The sequence below is a fragment of the Cydia splendana genome, chromosome 21, assembly GCF_910591565.1.
Source record: "Cydia splendana chromosome 21, ilCydSple1.2, whole genome shotgun sequence".
Lineage (NCBI taxonomy): Eukaryota > Metazoa > Arthropoda > Insecta > Lepidoptera > Tortricidae > Cydia > Cydia splendana.
The window spans coordinates 14,775,277-14,799,615 of record NC_085980.1 but is presented as its reverse complement, the minus strand read 5'-3'; the positions used below and the strand labels follow the sequence as shown (position 1 = coordinate 14,799,615).

General features: G+C 38.1%; 2 protein-coding genes across 2 annotated transcripts in view; one reads left to right on the top strand and one right to left on the bottom strand.

The window, feature by feature from the left end:
* LOC134801027 (octopamine receptor Oamb) overlaps positions 1-24,339 on the top strand; it is a 163,238-nt gene that overhangs the window by 74,987 nt on the left and 63,912 nt on the right. The window lies entirely within an intron of this gene.
* On the bottom strand, positions 18,772-21,713 carry LOC134800999 (uncharacterized). The gene is made up of 2 exons (XM_063773495.1): positions 20,699-21,713; positions 18,772-19,899 (listed from the first exon to the last, which is right to left on the bottom strand). Exons 1-2 carry the CDS (start codon positions 21,512-21,514, stop codon positions 19,855-19,857), a joined length of 861 nt encoding a protein of 286 aa, XP_063629565.1. The 5' UTR covers positions 21,515-21,713; the 3' UTR covers positions 18,772-19,854.

Here is a 24,339-nt window from a genome sequence, read left to right as displayed (position 1 = left end):
GCCATTCAAGAAAAATATCAAAAATTTGCCAGTGAAATTAAAATTTACTAAAATAGAGTAACAATAGATGTATTACATTAAAAGATTTATTCAATAACAAAACTTATAAACTATTATAAAAATTAAGTATAAACTAAATAAATTAAAACTAATAAAATAAATAAATAAAACTTACCCACCTATCTTAGGTCCCCCAGATCTGTCCCCTGCGGAAGGGTGCCCATAAGGCTGGCTACATTCCCACGCTGAATAGCTATGCCCATTCTTTGACCTAGGAATGAGCCAGCCCTAGGGTCACCCGTGTGGTTTCAAATAGTCTTTCTTTAGGCCCTTAAAAAGATTGTGAGCGTCACGACACCACGGCCCCAGGGTCTCTACCGCGAACGCCGCAAATATGTCGACTACCGTAGGCTCAAGGGGCTTAACGGACAAAACGCGATTTTTCAGGAGAGCCAAAAAACAGTTTTGTTTTGAGAAAATAAATCATAACTTTTTTGTTTGTTTGAATAAACTGATGCCTGTATGTGGCTTATTCTTAACTTTTTGAGCTCTTTTAAACTGATTGCTTGAACTTATAATACAATAGCATGTTCGTTACGCCAAAAAACACGACTGTTTTTAAGAAGGTCGTCCCTTACGCCTCGTTTTTATGGATTATCTTATTAGAAAAAGGGGCGTAATGTACAAAAAATTAAACTTTTTAGTACCATTTGGCGTAAATCCAACAATTTCGTTGCAATTTTGGCAACTTTCATTTAAGGAACACTATACTTCAAAGTACTATTATTTACAATTTTTTTTCACAAACTTATAGAGACGCTAGGAGGATGATGATGATGAATTTATTACATTTTACTGCAAGCGGTCATATCATATATAAAACATAATAGATTCTAAAATCTGAATACCGCTCTTGTACTTAGAAATTATTAACACGCCGAGTCACCTACAGGAAACTGCGCTATTAAATACATTTAATAAATCGCCCGGCTTCCCCTTAAGGCCGTTTCCTCAATTTCCCTCCATGACTCGCCATAACCCGTCGCATGACGTCACGAGTGAAATTGACCCGTGTTACTGGAGAGGCCATTTTGAAATCTAAAAGGATGGAGATTTCGGGTTTTGGGGTATTGAGATGTTAAATTATATGTGACGTAAAAAGTGATCACTTATCATATCAGCCTTTTATCGCCCACTGCTGAGCATAGGCCTCTCTTCGAGTACGCCACTTATCCCGGTCCTGAGCCAATCTCATCCAGAAGTGACCCGCACTCTTCCGAATGTCGTCCACCCAACGGGCCGGACGCCAGGCACTCCTTTCGTCTGTAAGTGGCCACCATTTCGTTAACATTTCACTCACGATCAATTAGGTAAATATATGTATTGGGTTATATTATGAAAAGTAAAATTTGCTTTCAGGCATCGTAATGCGAATACCACAAAATGACCTGAAAAAAATTAATCATAATAGTCCAGACTTTTTCTCATGCATTTCCCAATCTCATGCTTGACCTTGCATTGAGCTGTAGTCACGTTGGCTTAAAGCGGTTTAGGGACTTCGCATACAACTTTGATTTTTTTTGAGGATGTATATAGGTTTGCCAATGTGTTTTCCTTCACTGAAAAGCGACTGGAAGCAAAAAAAAAACGCACAAGAGGTTAAGGTGAAAGAGGTCCTTATTTAAGTTTTATTTGGCGTTTACTATAAACGATTGTCACTTGTCTGGGCTCCCTAAAATCCATCTGTCAAAACAATGATTTAAGCGTCACTTTCGCCCTGTCTAAAGTATTTCTCGAATAATCCCATGGCGTTGATGGCGGCCGTGACAGTCGGAAATGAGGGAGCTTGATAAACGCATGTGACGTGTGAAGGAAGAGTGTAAAGTGGTAGGTACTTTGAAGAAGTGCTATTTTAGTCCGAGTTAATATCTAGACAGCAACTACTATGTTTGCCAAAAACTTGTCTCAAATAAACAGCTAAAAGTTCCTTAGGTAAATACGTGTACTAGCGACCCGCCCCGGCTTCGCACGGGTTACACTAAATCTTAACAAATTATATATCTAAACCTTCTTCAAGAATCACTCTATCGATAGGTGAAAACCCGCATGAAAACGCGTTCGATACCGTAAAATGGAGTGAGTAGTGTCAAAACTGAAATTCAAACCTCGATAACATTTTATTTTTACATATGAAAACTGAATGGTGTATATAATAAGTGTTCCGGGCGTTTGTATTTTAGTTTTTATTTTATTTTGGGTAGTTCCATTTCATAACTTTGACGATAAAGAGGAAAACCCACCTCACCCCGTAGTGCCTCGTATTTGGGGTGAGAGGGGTTTTCATACAAAGGTGATTATGGAAGATTGTTGGATCGATTTTTTTTTATTATGCGTATTACTATAGCTCCATTTTAAATTGGAATACATTATTTTTGTAGCAGTAGCCTTAAAATCCCTTCTCACCCCCCTCTCAAACCTTCTCTCCCCATTCATAACCCACCTCTCCCCGCGAAACCTACTCACCCCGTTTTACGGTACTTTTTGAGTTTATTGCGAATATACAGATAGACGGACGCAGTGAAGGGACTTTGTTTTATAATGTGTTGTGATAAAATACCCACCAAAAATATTTTCACGTAAAATGTTGGTAACTCTACACACTCCAACTCTACAAGCCTTAACTTCACAAACTCTACACCTTAGTTAAAATATCAAAAATTAAGAAACATTTATTCATGGCCAACTACATTAAATTTGATACAAGCGTATTAAAAAGAAATAATTAAACATGTGGCGTAAATATGTGGCTTGGCCGTTCGCTACAGAGCGTAAACGATTGGCATCTTGGCTACGCACCCCGAGCTAAAATATAATAATATTTTGCCAAAGTTAACGAGAATCGCGTTTTTACAAGCTTTTATTTAACTGGCCCTGTTAGTAATCAAATGTATGTTATTTTGTTAGTGTGGGTCAAATCTCGGAAGCTAAATTTGACCCAATTCCCGATTTTATTAAGCTGATATTTTGCATACATAAATATGTAAATCGGATGATAATGCAATATTGTGATGATATGGAGCTGATCTGATGATGGAGTCAGGAGGTGACCATAGGAACTCGGTGATAAAATAACGCAAACTAATTGTGTTTGGGGTTATTACAATTTTCTCGACGAGTATAAAGGTGGCCACTGACGAGCCTTCCAACAGTCCAAATAGCGTGGCTGCAATCCAAAATCGGTCTGTGAATGTCAAAAACGTACAATGTTTAATATTAGGATGCCGTCCATTTGGATGAATCCATTGTAACGGCATCCATTTGGAAGGCTCGTCAGTGGCCTGCTTTAGTTGCCTGTGGAAAGAAAAGTACTATCAGCGATAAAATCTTGTACAGTCGCCATCAGATATATCGGAGCGGCCAAGGTGCTCACAAATATCGGAACACGCCTCTATTGTCAGGGCGTTAGAGCGCGTGTTCAGATATTGTGAACACCTTGGCCGCTCCGATATATCTGATGGCGACTGTACCAAAAATGAAAGTTTAGCCAGAAACTTATTCTTATCAGGAACACACAATTTTAACGCAAACAGTGAATTAACCTACTGCTTCAATATCCTCCTAAGGCCCAAGGTCCTACCTATACTACTTATTCAGTTCAATGAAATTTAAATCATATTTGATTGGAACAGAGTTGCTTTTGCTTTGTTTCGTACAGTTTTTAAACAACGCAAAATCAACTCTATTTTATACACTAAAGGTTAAAATTTCTGTGGCAAATTTTGCATTTTTCATTTGTATGGCTGGGCCTTATCAGGATACAAAATATTCCGTATACACAGTAAACAAAGCTTAATATGCAAATCTACGTGCCATATTAGAACAGGGTATTTTGACAGTATGTTAATACAGGTAAACAATATATTCCTAAATTGAAAACCACCTAAAACCAGGAGATCAATTCTAACTTAACAATTTGTTTTGTTTTTAATCTGGTTTTGATACAACCCTGACGCTCGTCTTGGTAATAGGGAATATTACTTAAAACTCTGCGTAGGGGGCGCTACTACCACTATCCATCACATCACATCACAATCTGCGGATATAGAAAATCGAAATTTCGTTATCTAACCTCTCTATCACTCTTGCATATTCAAGCGATAAAGAGGCCGATAACTAAATTTCCCGGTAGGCCCTTGTTAACGGGTGTCATTCTGAATCCCTAACAACGTTTGTCCTAAAGTCACTTGCCCTAACTGGTTTGTCCTAATGGGCACATGCCCTAACGATCAATTGTCATAACGATTATTTTCCATAATGTAATGGTTAGCCTAAGACTCATTTGCCCTAAGCATTTGTACCATAACTATCAAGATCCCTAATGTTTTTTACCATATTCTTCAAAATCCCTAACAATGTTTGGCATAAAATAACATGTTCTAACTGTTTTGACCTAATGGCTATTACCCTAATGATCAATCGTCATAACAGTTACTTTTCCTATTGATCAATTATCATAACAATTACTTTCCATAATGAATGGTAACGAACTGTTGCCACAAAAGTAGGTTAGGTTAGGTTAGAACCGTGACCCTCGCAAAAACGAACTGCTGCCACAAAAGTGGGTTAGGTTAGGTTAGAACTGCGACCATTGTAAAAACGAAATGTTGCCACAAAAGTGGGTTAGGTTAGGTTAGAACTGTGATCCTCGCAAAAACGAACTGCTGTCACAAAAGTGGGTTAGGTTAGGTTAGAACTACGACCATTGTAAAAACGAAACGCAATAGGGAAATCAAAATTAGGGCATACGAGTGTTAGGTCAAGCAACGATAGGCTAAGTGAAATTAGGTAACATGATGGTTAGGATATATAATTTTTAGGCCTAACAATAATTAGACAAAAAAAGAATTATGCTACATAACATTAGGATAAATACTCAATATGGAAAGTGTCATTAGGGAAAAAGATATTAGGACAAAAAAAAATCGCCCATTCAATAATAGGGAAACCAAAATTAGGGAATACGCGCGTTAGGACATCTGATCATTATGACAAACAATATTAGGGAATGCAAAGATAGGAGAAAAGATTTTAGGGATTCAGATATAGATCCCTTGTTAACAAACCGCCTTGATGCATCAATGTCATATTTTATTGTCTGTGAAAACTTGTCAAAAAACAGTTTAAGGCACAGTACTCTATGGTTTACTAGCTAGCTTAGTGCTGCACTCTGACGGCAGTACGTTGCAGTAATACCCCCTATTGGCGCGTATCTCATACTCGGCTTTCACTTTATTTCCCTACAGTCAGCTGCGGTGATAACTGACCCCCCTGTAAAGAAACTTGTTTGCAGCGCGTCTAACTATCTCTGCAGCTGACTGTTCTAATCAGCGTAAGCAATTTTCAAGGTCGTATGAAAATAAGATCAAAACCATATCAGGGTTGTTAAATCTGAATTGGGCTACGGGTGCAAACTCATAAAATTAGAGATGAAAAAATGAAAACCCAAATTTTTAACTAAAAAGGGGCAAGCTTAAACTGGTCATTATTATAAATAACGTTTTTCCATTAGGTAGGGTTATTTCAACTTATTATGGTCTGTGATTATTAAACGTTTTTAATAAAGGATGTTGAAAAATATAAAATGTTGACTTTATTGACACTTTATATATTTAATAATATTGTAGTAGCTAGCTCGTAATTATGATGCAAAGGATGATTTTATTGTTGTAGGTTTAGTATGTAACAATAATTACTAATAGTATTTTTATAGTAGTTTATATCACTGATACATAAAGAAAGGCATTAAAATACGAGTGTAGGTTTATGAATGAACGAAATATGGTTCCTGAACACACTATGAAGAGCTTACAAGATCAAGCACTTGGCAATGTATGTAACTGTACATAATTATGAATTAGGTAGCAGTAACATAAACTACAATTATTCATGAAACACTTGAAAATTTTACTTCTATTTTATAATCTCGTAAGGCAACTCCTATAATTATAATCTCGTATTTTCTTATTATAATCTCGTATTTTACTTATTATAATCTCGTATTTTCGTAAGACAACTCTTGAAATTACAAAGAATACACAGATACCTTTTCTCCTTTGCATAAGCTAAACTTATTCATACCACGTAAGTACCGATGGGGTCCGTAACGACCCCTAACAAGGGACAAGGGACCTCGAGTGGAGGTCCGGGAAATAAAAACCCTCAGATTTTTGACAACACCTTCAAAGTTGTTGAGAGGTTAAGAGGATAGCGGAGTGGTAATTCCTCCATACAAACGTACTCGACTCTTCGCTCCGTGGTGTTTGAACCTTAAACAATGAGTTTTTCAACACAGATTAATACTTTCAATATCTGTGTCGGATTGTTTTGCTTTTTTGATATTTTTGTCTTTTTAAGCGCTATAGCACTTGTAGGCCAAAACAGCCTTGGAAATTGACTCGGCCGCAAAAAAAGCATGGCATTCAAAACTGGTATCAATTAACCCAAAAAGCAAAACAGTCCGATACAGATAACTTTATTACTATTTAGATTTCAAAATTTCGTTACGGTTGGTTAATTTGAGAAGAAAACAGTCGAGTACGAAACCTCGATTTTTACTCAGAATTTTCTAAGCTGCAGTTGTCCTTATCGCACTAACTTAAGGAGCCGCCTCCGCAACGGATATATTCACTTAAAATTCTCGAATATGAGAAGGGGTTCAGCTCCCCTATCCTCTTAAGAAAAGGTTTTGAAGGCCTAAAAGGTTGGGTCGAGCGAGTGTGCGTAATGATCGTGAGATATTTATTTTTATGGTTTTACTTGAGAATGTACTCTATCAACATCAATAATTCAGATATGTGAGTGATTTTGTGAATTCTGTTTTTTATTAGTGTTCCGTACAAAGCTTTATTCACGGATCACTTATGGGATCACTACGGTCTTGTTTATTATTACTAACTGCCTAGCGATTGCCTCTAGTTTCACCTGGTGGAAAGCGATGGCAAAGCATTAAATTCTTTTAAGATTCGTCGCTTATAAATTCCTAAAATTTATTAAGTCCTAAAAATTCTGCATAAGAAAATAATATAAGATGATGTTATAGGGCGATCATTTTTGCCATTTATAATATCTAAGTTTGCCCTATAAAGGGTTTGGTACAGTTCAGATTAAGACTGCCGACTGCATTGCTGCTGCAAATGACAAAAATCCGCGCAGCACTATCGATTTTGACATTTGAAGCAGTAATGTAACGCCGCAATACTGTTGCAATTAGGGTTTGCACGACGGATCCGAAATGTATGGGAATGTCCGCGGATCCGGATCCAGATCCGGATAATTTCATACATTTCGGATCCGGATCCAGATCCGGATAATTTCATACATTTCGGATCCGGATTGCAAACCCTTGTTGCAATAATGCTGCAGGAAATGTAAATTTTAATAACAAAAAATGTCGATAAAATGATCTCTCTCGATAATGCTGGTGTAGTCTAAATCCGGAAGGTTACCTTTAACCTCGTAAGTCCCCGCGTACTTGTACAAGTACAAATTAAATTCCAGTTATGAACTATTACCTACAGAAATAAAAGAAAGTTCCAAATTCAAAAGAGCAAATATTGGCTTGGTTCTTACGAGGTGAAGATGTAGCTCACGGATTCAACAGCCTATTCACTTTCTTTAAGGTGCAGCGGGTTCAGTCAGGGTTCAGCCAGCAGAGTTTTTGAAAAATCGTAGTGCCTATTTCAGATCGTACTACGGTTGCCAAAAATATGAATAGCAATCTTGAGGCCTTTGTCTTGTACCTTCGTCTATTCGCAACCTGATTAAACAACTTTCGCTCAAGTAATACATAATTACATAATTTAGATATAAAATCATTTTTTTAGATCCCTTAAGGGGAGAGGTTCGCCTTTGTACCCATTTACTGTATTCTCTCTGTGTTATGTAGGTACTTGTTTTGTGCACTAAAGTGTTCACTACTAGTACTAGTACCGTAAAACGGGGTCAACAGAAATCGCGGGGTGAATTGAGAAATTTAGAACTTTTTCTTTCAAGTTGTTATATTTAAAAACGTACATCTCTAAAATTAGATTTTTTGGAATGCGTATATAGTAGACTATTTATTCTCTACATTGATACCAAAGGAACTTAATCAAACTGCCTAAAAGTTAGATTTTTTTGACTCTAAAGTAAGGTCTCGCCGAGGTAAGAAATGAAGCCTGTCTGAACTTTGTTCTAGCGGTAAATGTTTTGACATTAACTAAGTAAAAGTTAGCTAACCTGGTAATATTGTATCTGTAGTACCTAAATAATAAATAATATCACTAATGTTCTCTATAAAAAAGCATTTTTTTGCAAAAAACCAATAACAAGCAAATTTACGTGATAAAGGGGTCAGTGGACACGCATATGGGGTGAACAGTTACGCCATAGGGGGTGATTAGATACAACAAAGGGGTGTAAAGACACGCCTTGGGGGTTAAAAGACACGAAAAAATATTTTTCCTATGACAACTAAAACTTAATATTTCTATTCACCCCTTTCTTGTGTCTATCGACCCCGTTTTAAGGATATGGAGTAAATAGGTAGTTTTCTTTGATTTTCTCTGAATTGGGTTGGTAAAAATTTATTTCACAAATGCAAAATTGAAGAACTAACCAAGACTCAAAAAATGATATCAAAATTATTACTTTTATCATTTGGATTATTGGCGAAAATCGTCCTTGAAGTTGAAAATCATGTCTTTTCACCCCGTTTTACGGTACTAAAATGTACGTTTGAATTCAAAAACTCCTTAACAAGTAGTTGAATCGGTACCAGCCTCTGGTTCAAACATTTAATTTGAGCAATCAAAAAGCCCGTAAAATCTGACACCTTTCACCCCCTTGTGCTATAATCCCCGAACGAAGATATCAAAGTTGCCTAATATTTTACTACCAACTTAATTGCTTAAGCAACGCGGGACGCCAATGTTATTGAAATAACTTGTTGCTGGAAGGGTTGAGGCGGAGATCACCTCCCTTAGAATCCGCGTGAAGCTATTACAAAGATTAGAAAGAGCGGCAACGCGCGTATATTATATAGCTCGACCGACGAGTTTTTTTAGTTTTCTATAGTTATTTTATTTATTTATTTACATATTATTTCAAATTTATTACACTGCATAACACTAAAATAGATTTGAAAAGATCTACTGAATTATATTTTGTAAATACAGTTAACACGCGTCACACAGAGGAGGGGCGAACTTCTGCCTGAGCCTCAGACATTTATTTATCACATAATACCGCCCATCTACTTAAATGCTAGTATTTTACTTGTAAAGGTACCTACCTATATTAAATTACACAAACGGGTCTACCGCAATATAATTTCTTTGTTTTTACCTTAAATTCCGACGTTTCAGCTGAGTTGCACCAGCTGTGGTCACGGAAAGACGGGAAGAGCTGGTGCAACTCAGCTGAAACGTCGGAATTTAAGGTAAAAACAATTAAATTGTATCGCGGTAGACCCGTTTGTGTAATTAAATATGTGTACAAAACGCGAGAGTTTAAAGTGTTGTAGGTACGTAAGCAATTTTGTTTCTTAAATATTCTGTTCATTATAAGCTCTCATTTCATTTCATTTCATAATTTTACTGACATCTAAAACTGTTTTTGGAACTATCGCATTCTTTTGTGAGACAACTTGCTGGCCAGTAAGCCGCGTCTGATTTTACATCTTGTTACGCTTTGATCTTATTTCGAGCCCTAGTCCTCCGACACCGAGGAAGTCACTATTTTTCTTTTACAGCCTATTCCATCCTACGTTTAATAATTAAGTTTATTATTACGTGAAAATAATATACTTGTCGGAGCGTAAGTCCAGAATGACGTATTGCAGCGTTACAGTTCATAGTTTTAGACGCCTGTATCAAATCGATTAGCAATATTTGGCTACGGATTACTTGGTTGTAACAAAATTCATAAAGTTGCGTAGAGAGTACTCGTAACGCACTCTATTGGCGTATTGTCTCTCCGACATACTTATGACGATTGTTGGTTATGCCCCATCTGTTTGGTGTCATCAGTGGGTCAGGGTCTCAAGTCGGTCTAAAGTTAAATAACTTAGTTAAAACTTCCCTTCTTATTGCCTTGAAGCTCCGAACGCCCTTTTTTTATGTTCCCTGTAATATTTTGAGGTTTTGAAATGCTTTTATAGGAAACATAAGGGACAGTGATGTTGGTACAAGGTTTTATGCAAGGAGACAGTATTTTTAACTTTTTTTAATTTTTTCTCACTTCTCCATTTAAATTTTATACTATTTATTTTTAAAGGGGCCCACAAATTACCAGTTCGCCGGACGATATCAGCCTGTCAGACAAATGTAATGAAATGAATGTATTTCCGACTCTAGTTCGCTACACTTCTTCGCACCTATACGCTTAACCTCGTAAGTCCCCGTGTACTTGTACAAGTACAAATTAACTTCGTTTTGAACTCTTATAAAAAAAATCGGGCAAGTGCGAGTCGGACTCGCGCACGAAGGGTTCCGTACCATACAAAAAAAAACAAAAAAAAAGCAAAAAAAAAAAACGGTCACCCATCCAAGTACTGACCACTCCCGACGTTGCTTAACTTTGGTCAAAAATCACGTTTGTTGTATGGGAGCCCCATTTAAATCTTTATTTTATTCTGTTTTTAGTATTTGTTGTTATAGCGGCAACAGAAATACATCATCTGTGAAAATTTCAACTGTCTAGCTATCACGGTTCGTGAGATACAGCCTGGTGACAGACGGACGGACGGACGGACGGACGGACAGCGAAGTCTTAGTAATAGGGTCCCGTTTTACCCTTTGGGTACGGAACCCTAAAAAGTTCCAAATTCAAAAGCGCAAAAACTGACTCGGATCTTACGAGGCTCGACACGTGGTAATAATGCTCTATGCATTTATACTTGTCAGATAGACGCCCCGCATAGGATCCAGGTAGGCTCGTATATAAATAGCCTCGTTAATTAGGATACTGAATGATGGATGAGGTAATGGGGATTCGCTGTTGCCCGCATTTGGCTTTTCGAACAATTAAGTCACTGGCACTGATCCGCTTTGAGCTGAGTTGGGACTAAAACTTAGACTTGTATTTGTTTAACAGTTTTGCAGGGTTTCTGTCTAAAATGTACGTAATTTTGTTCGTGTCTAATAATTAAATTTAATAATACTTAAGCACAGAGAAGAGATATTACAACATGCACCTGCATTTTTTTATCATACTGTGAGCACAATAAAATTATTTTCACCACACAAGCTCGGAAAGGCTTACTTTGCACTTCAAAAACGGATAGCAAAGTTGCACTTATATAACATTCATATCTATTTGATTTTGTTTGATATTTTACATTTAATATTTGCTTCGGGTTGGTGTGATGAAAAAATTTGTGTTTCACTCGGGGGCAAATTTTGTTTAACCCTCGTGCTTTGAAACACTCACAACGCTCAAGATTCCATTTTTGTTCCAATTCCAATTTTGGAATCTATCGCTTGCTCGGGCATCAATATTAGCACGACTCACGAGCGGTTAAACAACAACTTTGCCCCCTTGTAAAACAAATAACTATTGTATCTATGAAAGGAGTTGTACCTATGCTGGCCACTCCTCCTTGCATCAGTTTCCTCATCATTGAGGGTCGTGGCCACTTCTAGGGAACAGTTCAGAACACCTCTTTCTGTCTGTCGCCAAATGTAGGGCATCAAGACAAGACATGAAGTCCATTTCATTAGGGTCCTGCGTCTCCTTCTTCTTAATTCTTTAAACCCTGATAGTGGCAAGAATGGCAACAGCACAATAAGCATTCTTGCCACTATCAGGGTTTAAATAATTCTATATTTGGTACGCAGTGTATTGTCTCAATATTTTGGTAACATCACACAAGGAATTGTTATCACTTCGTGGCCCCACCTTGAATAATATTTAGTTTAGGTTAACTTTGTTCGAGGTAACCGCCTAAGGCTTGTATCGACGAATCCTGATCAGACGCGCGGAGCGTTCCGATGGAATACTCTATACCTGACCCACTGTCGCTACCATCGCGAAATTAATGCAATGATGTTCGGATACTGCCACTTTTTTATTACTTAATAGGTACCTACCTACAGAAATATTTACTCTGTCCCAACTCACACGTGAGAATAGTACATAACGATACAAGTGCGTAAAGTAGGAAATTCGCAACGAGTGGCGATAAATTGAAACACGACCGAAGGGAGTGTTTTAAACCGACACAAGTTGCGATTTACCTTTTCGCACGTGTATTGTACAACGTTTTACAGTACATATGGCCGTTTAAATTTTTGACATACGCATGTATTGTCTTTAATCTTGCCCTAGGGCGGTAAAGTAGCACCATATGTACTGTAAAAGTATTTTACACCTTATAAAACGTATATCACGTTGGCTACCTTAGCTAAGTTTAAACAGAAATATATTTTGAGAATAATTGAGATAAAATGTAAAAACCATACCCTTGCAAATACAGTATTTTTTTTTATTGCATTTGCTCTTGTTTAAAACGGTAAATATTCAATGTAATAAGTATAATTTTGCGTTAGCCCCCTCCTAAACTGATTTTACAATATCGGTGACGTTCGGATTCAGACTGCACCAGCATATGCAGCAGTATTGCATCGTGACGTTACTGCAGACTGATTACTGCAGCAATTCTGCTGCCGTAAATGTCAAAATTGATGTTTCTGCGCGGATTTTTGACATTTTCAGCAATAACAATTCAGCCTTTATACTTCCCACTGCTGGGCACAGGCCTCCTCTCATGCGCGAGAGGGCTTGGGCTATAGTCCCCACGCTAGCCCAATGCGGATTGGGGACTTCACATACACCTTTGAATTTCTTTGCAGATGTATGCAGGTTTCCTCACGATGTTTTCCTTCACCGAAAAGCTAGTGGTAAATATCAAATGATATTTCGTACATAAGTTCCGAAAAACTCATTGGTACGAGCCAGGATTTGAACCCGCGACCTCCGGATTGAAAGTCGGGCGTTATATCCACTCGGCCACCACCGCTTCATTTGTAGCAATTCGTAGCAGTAATTTACTTTGAGTTTGAGTTTGACAACCTTCGCACCCGTATCTCCTACTAAGCGTTTGTCATTCCCAGCACACTTTCTTGGTAGAATCTCTGCCCGCGGCGCGAACCTAATTATACTATTGTGAGTTCGAACAGGCTTCTCATACAAATTGATTGCCGACTGGTTCTCATACTTGTACAGGAACATAAGTATTGCGTGTTCATAATAATGGTCTGTAGACGGTCTTAATATTACAATACATATACAAGTTGGAAAAAAATAGGGGGGTCACCTTAAAGGCATATTCGGTATAGTGTTCTAATTAGGAAAAGCAAAAAAAATTTTTTGACGCGAAAAATGTTTGCTCTTTGTATGGAGGGTGAAATAAAATACATCAAACAAAGAAGGTGCGCCACTACTATAGGTACGGAAAAAATGATGATCGAATATTAAAGTTATACTTGTCTGTAAAATTAAATCTCAAGTTTTCTTTAACTAGAATTTTTTTAATTACTTTAGTAAATGAAATCGTAGCATAATTTATGGAGGTTTAAATTTTTTACCTAGCGTATAGCCATTTCAAATCAATAACCTCATATATCTTTAAAATTCATAAAATGTGTCTTCATTTATTGATTTACTAACATCTGCCCGCGACTTCAGGCGCGAAGACGTCGTTAACCCATTCAGCGCTAATCACGATACGTTGTCAAACTCAAACTCAAACTCAAAATATACTTTATTCATGTAGGCCTAGCAACAAGCTCTTATGAATCGTAATTAATCTTAATCTAATTATCAGAGCAATTTATTGATGTTAATATTATTCCATAATAACATTGGATTATTAATTATACAGATCAAATTTAACACTAATAATTTCACAAAAGGATCGTCAAACATAAAAAAAATGTATAAAAAATACTAGTCTAGAATTTCTAGAATAAAATCTAAATGTCAAAAATAACATAACAAAAGAAGTACCTTTGTCGTTTTGCCTCTACGAAGCATTTTCGCTACATACCGGGAAATCCATGTTACCGGCTACGGCGCAGCGCTACGACCGTTAGCTCAGCGAAACGGGCCGGGGCTTGTTCAAAATTGTAGTTTTTAGGGTTCCGTACCCAAAGGGTAAAAACGGGACCCTATCACTAAGACTCCACTGTCCATCTGTCTATCTGTCTGTCTGTCTGTCTGTCTGTCTGTCTGTCTGTCTGTATCTCATGAAACAGATAGACAGTTGAAATTTTCACAGATGATGTAGGTACCTTAGGTATTTCTTTTGCCGCTATAACAACAAATACTAAAAACAGAATAAAATAAATATTTAAGTGGGGCTCCCATACAACAAACTTGATTTTTAGGGTTCCGTACCCAAAGGGTAAAAACGGGACCCTATTACTAAGACTCCGCTGTCCGTCTGTCACCAGGTTGTATCTCATGAACCGTGATAGCCGCTATAACAACAAATACTAAGAAAGTAAGGAACCATCGGTGGGCGAGTCCGACTCGCACTTGTTTTTAATTGATATTAAAGCCTAACGATTAGAACTTTAAGATACGTCAATTAATAGATCTAGAAACGATATGGATTAGATATGTCAGTGTCAAATGTGGCGTTTCTTCAAACAAAAATGACTGACACATCTAATCCATATCGTTTCTAGATCTATGAATTGACGTATCTTAAAATTCGAATCGGGCAGTAACACTGAACAGCTGTCTTCGTTTACCGGTGAGATTATGTTTAATTCAAAGAGGGCGGACAATCGATGACGACCTTCATACTAGGTCTTGAAGTTCAGCCTTCAGTAAGTCAAGGCGATGTAGAAACAGCTACACTCTTAACTGTCCATTGGTGGGCCTTATGCCTGTTGTAATAAGGTCCATGTACGGTTAGGAGTGTTGCTGTTTGTACAGAATCGGTTGTTTTGTTTGTTAAGCCGACCACTGACTAACAGTCCGCCGGACGATATCGGCCGGTCAGTTGTTCGGACTGTCAAATTTTTGTTCTAACTGACAGGCCGATATCGTCCGGCGGCCTGTTAGTCAGTGGTCGGCTTTAGACCAAGTAGTGAAAATGTTATAATGTGTTATACAGGGTGGCTAAAAAATAACTGCATTCCCGTTGCCAGGGAAGTTTTGGGATTATACTGAGCAACTTTTACTATGGGGCCAAACCCGAAATCGCGAAATAAAAATTTGGCTGTTTCATACATTTTGGCTGGTCCATTTTCTATGGAAGGGTAATTTTTTTTACGCGATTTCAGGGTTGGTCCCATAGTAAAAGTTGCTCAATATAATCCCAAAACCTCCCTGGCAACGGGAATGCAGTTATTTTTTAGCAAGCGTGTACATATTTAATTTACTCACAAAGCTCTTTCATTTGATGACATGGGTCTCTTCTAAAGCTTTTTAAACCTTTTCATTCAGGATATCTGAATGTCACTATGATATATTATTGTAATAAATTATTAAAAGTGTAATATTAAAGCCTTAAAAGACTTGTTCGCCCTCGGAATTCCCAACTGGCGTGAAGTGGCGCAGAATAGGGCAGAGTGGCGCTCTCTTGTGTCAGAAGCCAAGATCCTTTTTGGTTCACTGAGCCAGTGAAGTACATAGTACCTATAGTAATATTATTTAGAGTCGAACACCGTCGCGCTCTGGGAAGATTTGTTGTAGGGAGAACCCTAGGAGCCATTTGTTTTCGCTGTTAAATAATATTTTTACGATGATGTAAATGTATTAATAATAAGTATCGATCGTTGTCCCAATAGTCGTTTTAGTGAACGGTCTAATAGCGAAGAGTTTCGACCAACATCTTGGGATACTCTCGCTAGGTGGTTGGATCAAGGGTCAGATGCACAGAAGGCGGTGATCTTGAACACGGCGCGGATAGTCCGCCGGTTCCTCTCTCTGCGGCCCTGACCACCGGTAGCTTGGTGTAAAGGTGGAGAGAGATGATGTTGAATAGAAAAGACTGTAATTGCACTGTTTTCTTGTTTTATTATTAATCATAATCTTTAAAGGCTTACATAGTGTGGTGCTCGTTCCAGAGCTTGGTAGGAAGAGAAAGGGTGTTGCCATGCGCAGATGGCGAAATAAAATAAGGCCAGTTTTGCACTGCGCTACATGATAATTATGCGTGTTTCACACATAAACTGGGGGGGAGGGGCGCAAATGCCTGTTTGAGAAAAATAATACAAATTTCCTTTTGACATGAACTAAAAATAAAACTATTTTTAAATGCACTACTTGTGCAACAAGAACTAAAATTAAAAATTAACAACTTACATTTACTTAATATAATATCACAATATTTTTTATGTCTCTACTGGCAATACAACTATCTTTGACACAGCACGGGAATGCAATTTTTTATCTGAGGTTTGCACCTCCACAACTCTTACATGGCCATCATTGCCATAAAAAACTTTGCTAATCCTACCTACGGGCCAAGTTAAAGGAGGAGTGTTTGGAACCTGTAGTAGCACCACCATGCCAACCTTTAAGTTAGGTTCTGTTTTTTGCCATTTAGTTCTTTGGTTTAACAATGATAGGTACTCCTTTGACCAAACACTCCAAAAATGCTGCCGTACTTGCTCGCAGCACCTCCAAAACCGGAGCCGATTGCTGGGGACTGCTGCCAAATCAGGTTGTGGAGCAGAAGTTAGCTCAGCACCAATCAAAAAGTGCCCCGGGGTTAAATATGAAAAATCAGAGATGTCATGAGACAGCGGGGTCAACGGCCTAGAGTTCAGTATTGCTTCAATTTCTATGATTATTGTACTAAATTGTTCATATGTAAATATGCGATTTGAAGCAATCCTTTTGAAATGATATTTTGCTGATTTGACAGCAGCCTCCCAGAGACCTCCATGATTTGGGCTATATTTAGGAATGAAATGGAACTGTATGCCTTTCTGTAGTACATAATCATTGACAGCCTTCTGAAAATAATCTTTTTTATGTAAATCATGGAGCTCTTTTAATTTGTTATTTGCACCGTGAAATGTTGAGCCATTATCACAAAATATATTTTGTGGATAACCTCTTCTACCAATAAAACGCTTTAGTGCAGCTATGAAAGTGTCAGTGGTCATGTCGGTGACCACTTCTAGGTGCACAGCCTTGGAAGCAAAGCAAACAAATACGGCTACATACCCTTTACCTATAACACTGCTTCTAAGAGCTGATTGCTTAATTTCAAAAGGTCCACAATAATCAAGGCCTGTATTTTCAAATATTCGAGCTGGAGTGACTCGCTCCTTGGGAAGTGATCCCATCAACTGCTGACTAGCGGTGGCCTTTAATTTACAACATGTTATGCATTTATTGATTACAGATTTTACTTCTCTCACAGAATTTATTATACAATATTTTTGACATAGGCCACCTAGGACAAGCTTTAACCCTGCATGCATGAGCATTAAATGTTCTTGAATAATAATCAATTTAGTGACATGGCAGTGCTTGGGCAATATGATATTATGTTTTTTTGAGAAATCTAAGTGTGTGGCATTGTCCAACCTTCCACCCACACGAAGAAGCCCTGCCGAGTCAATGAAAGGGTTAAGTGATTTTAAATTGGAGGTTATAGCTTTGTCCTTCTCAATACACACAAACTCATTATGAAAGTAGTACATTTGCACACCTTTTATTATTAAAGTCAAAGCGTCTCTAGACTCTTTTACAGAAATTAGATCCGATGACACTGACTTTCCTTTACATTTATTTATAAATCTTAATATATGGACAGTCACTCTAATCATTCTGAAAAGGCTTGAAAATCGTTCAAAAAACGAATCAATCACATTGTCATTTACAGTGGCGCTTAATGCGATGTGCTCATTTGAGCTATCATAATATTCTACACTGCACAGAGGTGGAATTATTTCTGACAAGTGAAAATTGTACTCATTGCCTTCTGTCAAGTAGTCTGGGCCATGATGCCACAGCTTGCAATCAATTATTTCTTGAGGATCTGCGCCTCTAGACAAGATGTCGCTAGGGTTAAGAAGGCCAGGAGTATATTTCCATGACATTGTATCTGTCAGTTTATTTATTTCTTTTACACGGTTGCCTATATAGGCTGGTACCTTGAGTGAAGAGGATTCGAGCCAGGCCAATACTATTTTTGAGTCAGTGAACAAATGAACATCTGATATCTTTAGTAAAGAGGCGACATGATTTACCAATTTTGCCAGTATAAGGGCCCCATTCAACTCAAGCTTCGGAATTGTCAGTTTAGATGCAAGCGGGGATATTCTCGACTTAGAGCAAAGTAAATGTATATAAGGCTTACCATTTACTATGGCCTTAACATAAATACAACAGCCGTAAGCTACAACTGATGCATCACAGTATCCTATAAGCTGTATGCTAGTGGCTTCAGACACATTTATGTACCGCGGTATGGTCACGACAGGCATGTTAACCAAATTATTATAGAATGTCTGCCATATTTTTACTAGTTCAGGTGGCAGGGGAGAGTCCCATTCTAAATCGTATTGCCATATTTGTTGTAAGATAAGTTTTGCCTTGACGGTTAAAGGTCCGACAAAACCCATTGGATCATAGAGTCTGCTGATAGAACTCAGTACATTTCTTTTAGTGGGCACCTCAGGAGAGGTGAGTACACGGCCACTCATTTTGTATGCATCTTCTCGGGCATCATAAGATAGTCCTAAGATCTTAGCAATTGATTTATCCTGATCAATATCCTGCTTGGCAAGGCCAATTTTTTCTTGAGGGATATCTTGCAATATTTCTGACTCATTGGAAATCCATTTATGTAATTGAAAGCTACCTTTGCTCATTAGAGAAATAAGTTCACTTTTTAGTTGTAAAGCTCCCTGAAGTGTATCTGAGCCGCCTTGCACATCATCTACATAGCTGTTTTTGATGATAGCTTCACTGGCCAATGGATATTGAGCCTTGTATTTTTTTGCTAGCTCTACAAGACACTTTGTGGCAAGGTAGGCACTGCTTTTTAATCCATAAGTTATTGTTTGTAATTGTAAACACTGTAAAGTGTCATCTGCCCGCCACAAAATGTTTTGTAGGCGTCTATGCTCAGGGTGCATAGATATCATGCGGTACATGTGACGTATGTCACACTGCACCGTGTACTTGTATGTGCGAAAAAGCATCATGATATCAAATAATGAGTTTTGGACTACAGGGCCATTGCATAAATAGTCATTGAGACTGTGGCCTGCCTTAGTTTTGAAACTACCATCAAATACAGCCCGGAGTTTATTTGTAATTTTGTCGGGCCGGAGAATTCCATGATGTGACAGGTAAAATACCGGTTGCTCTGTAGGGTCACAGTCCTTTAGATCAATTACTTTGGCGTGACCTAGATCAAGGTATTCTTGTATGAATTGTTTGTATAAGTTATGAAACTCAGGTTCCTTTGCAAACCTTTTTTGAAGATTATTTAATCTTTGCAAAGCAATTACAAAGGAGTTAGAAGGATCTATTTCGCTAAAATTAACTTTTAATGGGAGAGTAACCTCATAGCGATCCCTGTTCAATGAGGTTGTCTCCAAAAAATCTTCTCACAATATTCCTGCTCTGGCATGCTTTCTGGATATGCTTCAGGGACCTTTTCGGCCTCCCAAAATTGCCTTACACAAGAGTCAAGATCAGGATTAACCATTGTATGCATAGCAACTGTATTAAAATTGTATGATGGACTCACACTTACTCTGCCCGAGACGATGTATCCAAGGCGCGTGTTCAGCAGCACTGGATCCTCAGGGCCTGCCTCAACCTTTCCGTCTTGTATTACTCTGCAGAAGATATCTGCAGCCAGAAGGAGGGAAACTTCGCCTGGAACATTAAATTCATCATCAGCTAAGGTAATAGCGTTGGGCAAAATCAGCTTGGCCAAGTCTATGGCTTGCTGTGGCTGTGCTGAAGTTATTTTGGGTACAATAGCGCAGTCAACATCAATCTTATAATCCTGAACCCTAGAATGGACGGTTAGCTTGATGCTTTTATTAACATTGCTACTATGTTCCATAAGCATGCCAATATTTATTGGATCATTGGATTGCGGTAAGCCTAGTTTACTAGCTAACTCCGCTGTACAAAAACTTGTCTGTGCGCAACAATCTAAAAGTGCCCTAACAATGCGTTTGTTATTGTGTACATCAGAGACTAATACCTTAGCAGTGGGCAATAATACCTTGGTGACCTTCTTAGCACTGGTATGTAAATTGACAGTACCTGATTGACTCTGACTCGGCTCTTCATCAGTTGTTTGCTTAACTTTTTCATGTATCAAAGTATTGTGGGCCCTGGAACTACATTCTGCACATTTAAATGTGTATCTACATTTTTTTGAGTGAGGTCCAAGACATATTTTACATAAATTATGTTTGATGACAATGTCCAACCTATTGTTGATTGGCATGGAATTAAATTTTGGACACTTATAGAGCCTATGCTGCTGACTACACACAACACATTTTTCTGCAGTGATAGTTACTGCAGAAGCTGCCGGGGCAGGCGAGGCTGTCACCGCATGAGCTGTTACTTTAGCTTTGACATACGAGCTTTCACTACCAGCTGGACTCGCCTCCAACACCGCAGCTCTTTTTTCTAAAAAATTAAGTAAGCTACTCACAGTGTGTTGCTCGCTGTTGTCCCTCTCGGAGTGATACAATCTCACGGTGAAGGAATCTAACTTTCTTAACAAGATGCAGGCTAGGATGGCGTCCCATGATGTGACTGGCTGCTCAAGGTTTTGTAGCGCGGTGAGATGTTGCCGGACCTTGGCCACCATGTCTCGCAGCTGTAGAGCAGTGCCTCGGTGCAACGCTGGTATGTCCAGGAGTGTATTGACGTGGCTGCTGATGATTAATGCTGGGTTGTCATACCGTTTCTTGAGTAGTTCTAGTGCAGAGTCATATGATGCTCCAATTATGGGTAAATTGTCGATAAGCTGCAGCGGCTCGCCCTTTAAATACTTTTTCAGAAAGCACAGCTTCTGGACGACAGGTATTCGCGCGTCGCGATGTACTACAGCCTCAAACATCTCGATAAATGATTTGTAGAGCGCGACGTCCCGCCCGTCGAAGACAGGTATATCAAGCGAAGGCAAGCGCGCTGCTTTTCCAGTGCCCTCTGCTGTCTGTGTATTTTGTTGGGCTGTTTTTTCTATTACATTTAACGCGCACTCTAAAGCGGTCATAATGCTGTAAAATCGATCTTCTGTGTCGTCGTCCAAGTCGTCTTTGTGATTTTCTGGCTCTAATACTGATAATTGCACGCATACGTCTTGATACTTTTGGAAGACGGTGTTCATTGACGCTTTTCTAGTCTTCAAGCTCTCCACAGTAAATAATTGAGGCTCTTGTTGGAGAAACCTCTCCATTCTCGTCATAGAAGCCTTACATTGGCCTCTGGCTGCAATTAATTTTTTGATATCTTCGGCCGCCATTATGGCGTGTGCGCATCGCGCACGCGGACACGAAGTTTACCGGCCCAGCCCGTTGGAGATTAAGTAGAACTGAATATTTTCGGCACCATGTAAAGGTGGAGAGAGATGATGTTGAATAGAAAAGACTGTAATTGCACTGTTTTCTTGTTTTATTATTAATCATAATCTTTAAAGGCTTACATAGTGTGGTGCTCGTTGCAGAGCTTGGTAGGAAGAGAAAGGGTGTTGCCATGCGCAGATGGCGAAATAAAATAAGGCCAGTTTTGCACTGCGCTACATGATAATTATGCGTGTTTCACACACTTGGGCCTTGCCCCGCTGCTGGCGGCACCCTAGGTTAGGTATTTTTAAAATGTGTTTATATGTATTTTTTATTGTTTTTATGTGTTTTTGTATTTTACTTTTATATTCATGTTATAAACAACCTAACTTATGAAGAAAGGTAAATAAAGTATCTTTAAAATGTTTTGACGTGTAATGTAACCGTGTATATACGAAATAAATAAATATGAAATATGAAAATAAGAAAGTCAAAAAAGTCTGGCAAACAGTGTTATACGAGGACACGAACTGGAGCAGCTGTTTTGTGCGCCGAGAGCTCTCTCAGCTATTGTGCCGCCAAGTGGCTGAGGGCTGTTCTATTACTTGAATATATTATGGTTTCGGTATATTGATACTGGGTGTTGCATGTAACACGAGCAAATAATTGAAATATATATTATACTCCTTAAACAATAAAAACTTTTGTTCAACAAATCTTAAAAATTATGAATCCTTTAGACTTCCTCTTTTTCATAGAACATAAATATTGCATTCAATGTACGCTGACATCAGTGTGTTTGATGTTGCTTCATAAACTTAGAATAAACTTTAAAGTGTAATAAAAGTCAAAATATAAGTTATTTTTAAAAGTTGCTGAACAAATGTTGGTCAGTTTGAGGAGTACAGCCTACTATTTAATTTATTGCTCCTGTTACACGAAACACCCGGTATATTACTTACATATAACGTTTTTCTTGTAGCTAGTGCACGTGTCCCATGGATATTCTCTCGCTTAGATAGGTATCTGATTTATCTGTTTTCAGTTTCAGCGGAAAACGGGTTTCGCTATTGGGTAAGCTGAAAGCTCTTAGTTTCCTTGATCTCCTGGTATGGAGCAAACTCGGATTACACGCATTTAGGACCAAATAAAGATATTAAAATTATTTCCAGCTTGCTAAGAATTAATTCTTCGAAAATATCTAATTTGAATAAAAACCACCACCACCAAAACCACCTATCATTGGAAATTGAATTGAAATGAAGATCATTGGAAAACCACCAATGATCGACACTTTTAGCCAGTGTTCGACATAAGTACTTTAGGTCAAAGTGACAGGAATTAATTTTGAATAAAGAAAAAAAATCGTTGTTCAAAGTTAAACTATATTATTACTTTGACATAAGTGCCATGTCGAACATTGGTGCAGCGTCGATCATTGGTGCTTTTACCTTATATAGAAATCATATTAAACCAAAACGATATTTTCCGGTTTCTCTCCGCCCCTTCCCTAAGCATTTGTACACTGAAGTTTGTATAGCGAAGTTAATTATACCGCTGGGCCTTCACAGTCGATACTACTGGATTATTAATAATATGTACGCTTAAGGATATCACTACACCTGATAAAACAAAGTCCCCCGCCGCGTCTGTCTGTTTGTGTGTATGTATGTTCGCGATAAACTCAACTACTGAACGGATTTTCATGAGGTTTTCACGGGTCTCTATTGTTTCCCAGATAGGTTTAAGTCATAATGTATTGTTAGTCATAATTGTTTTTTCTCAAAAACGCGTAACTTTTCAGGATTGCCATAAAACAAACCTAACCTAACCTATCTACAGAATAACCTTACGAAAATCCTGAAAAGTTAACGGTTTCAGCTTTATGACTAACTATAATATGATAAACAATACATTATGACTTAAAACTTTATGGGAAACAAAGGGACCCCGGTTTTCACCTATCACTAAAGTGATTCTTGAGGAGGTTTAAGTGTATAATGTGTTAACCCGTGCGAAGCCGGGGCGGGTCGCTAGTACCTTATACGCCGATTTTGTGTACTTATAACATTGTTTATTATAAAATAATTACCCAACTATGAATTAAAATTATACAATTAAATTAAAACAAAATAACTAGAATTAGCAATAAAAAATATATTTACCTAAATAATATATTATGTCGAAAAATAACTGAAATAATAATTATAAATTTCGGTAATACTGGATTTGTAGTAGTAGTAGTAGTAATCACTTTATTGTATAAGGGATCTCTTCCAGCTAACCTTCGAGTAGATGAGAGGAAAACTCTAGTCAGGCGAGATAGATAAACTTACGGGATGTACAGTAAGTAATATTTAAAAAAGTAAACTAACATATTATCAACTCATAAAATACATAAATACCATTATAGAATAAAATACATACTAGCATACATACATACAATACAAAATATATATTATAATATATCAAAACACGCATAGCTGACGTGGGGGAGAAGACCGCCAGACTGAAGTGGGACTGGGCGGGTCACGTCTGCCGCATGCATCCGGATAGGTGGGCTAGTATAGCCACCAAGTGGATGCCGCAAAAAAGCGCGGACGTGGTAGGCCCAGACGGAGATGGCGGGACGACTTAGACGCCTTCATCAGTGGCTGCCGCAGGAGGCACTGCAACGGGAGTTGTGGAAATCCCTTTGCCCAGCAGTGGGACACTACAACAGGTTAATAAAAAAAATACATCACTAGTGTAAAAATATAAATAAAGGTACTACTTAACCTTTGTA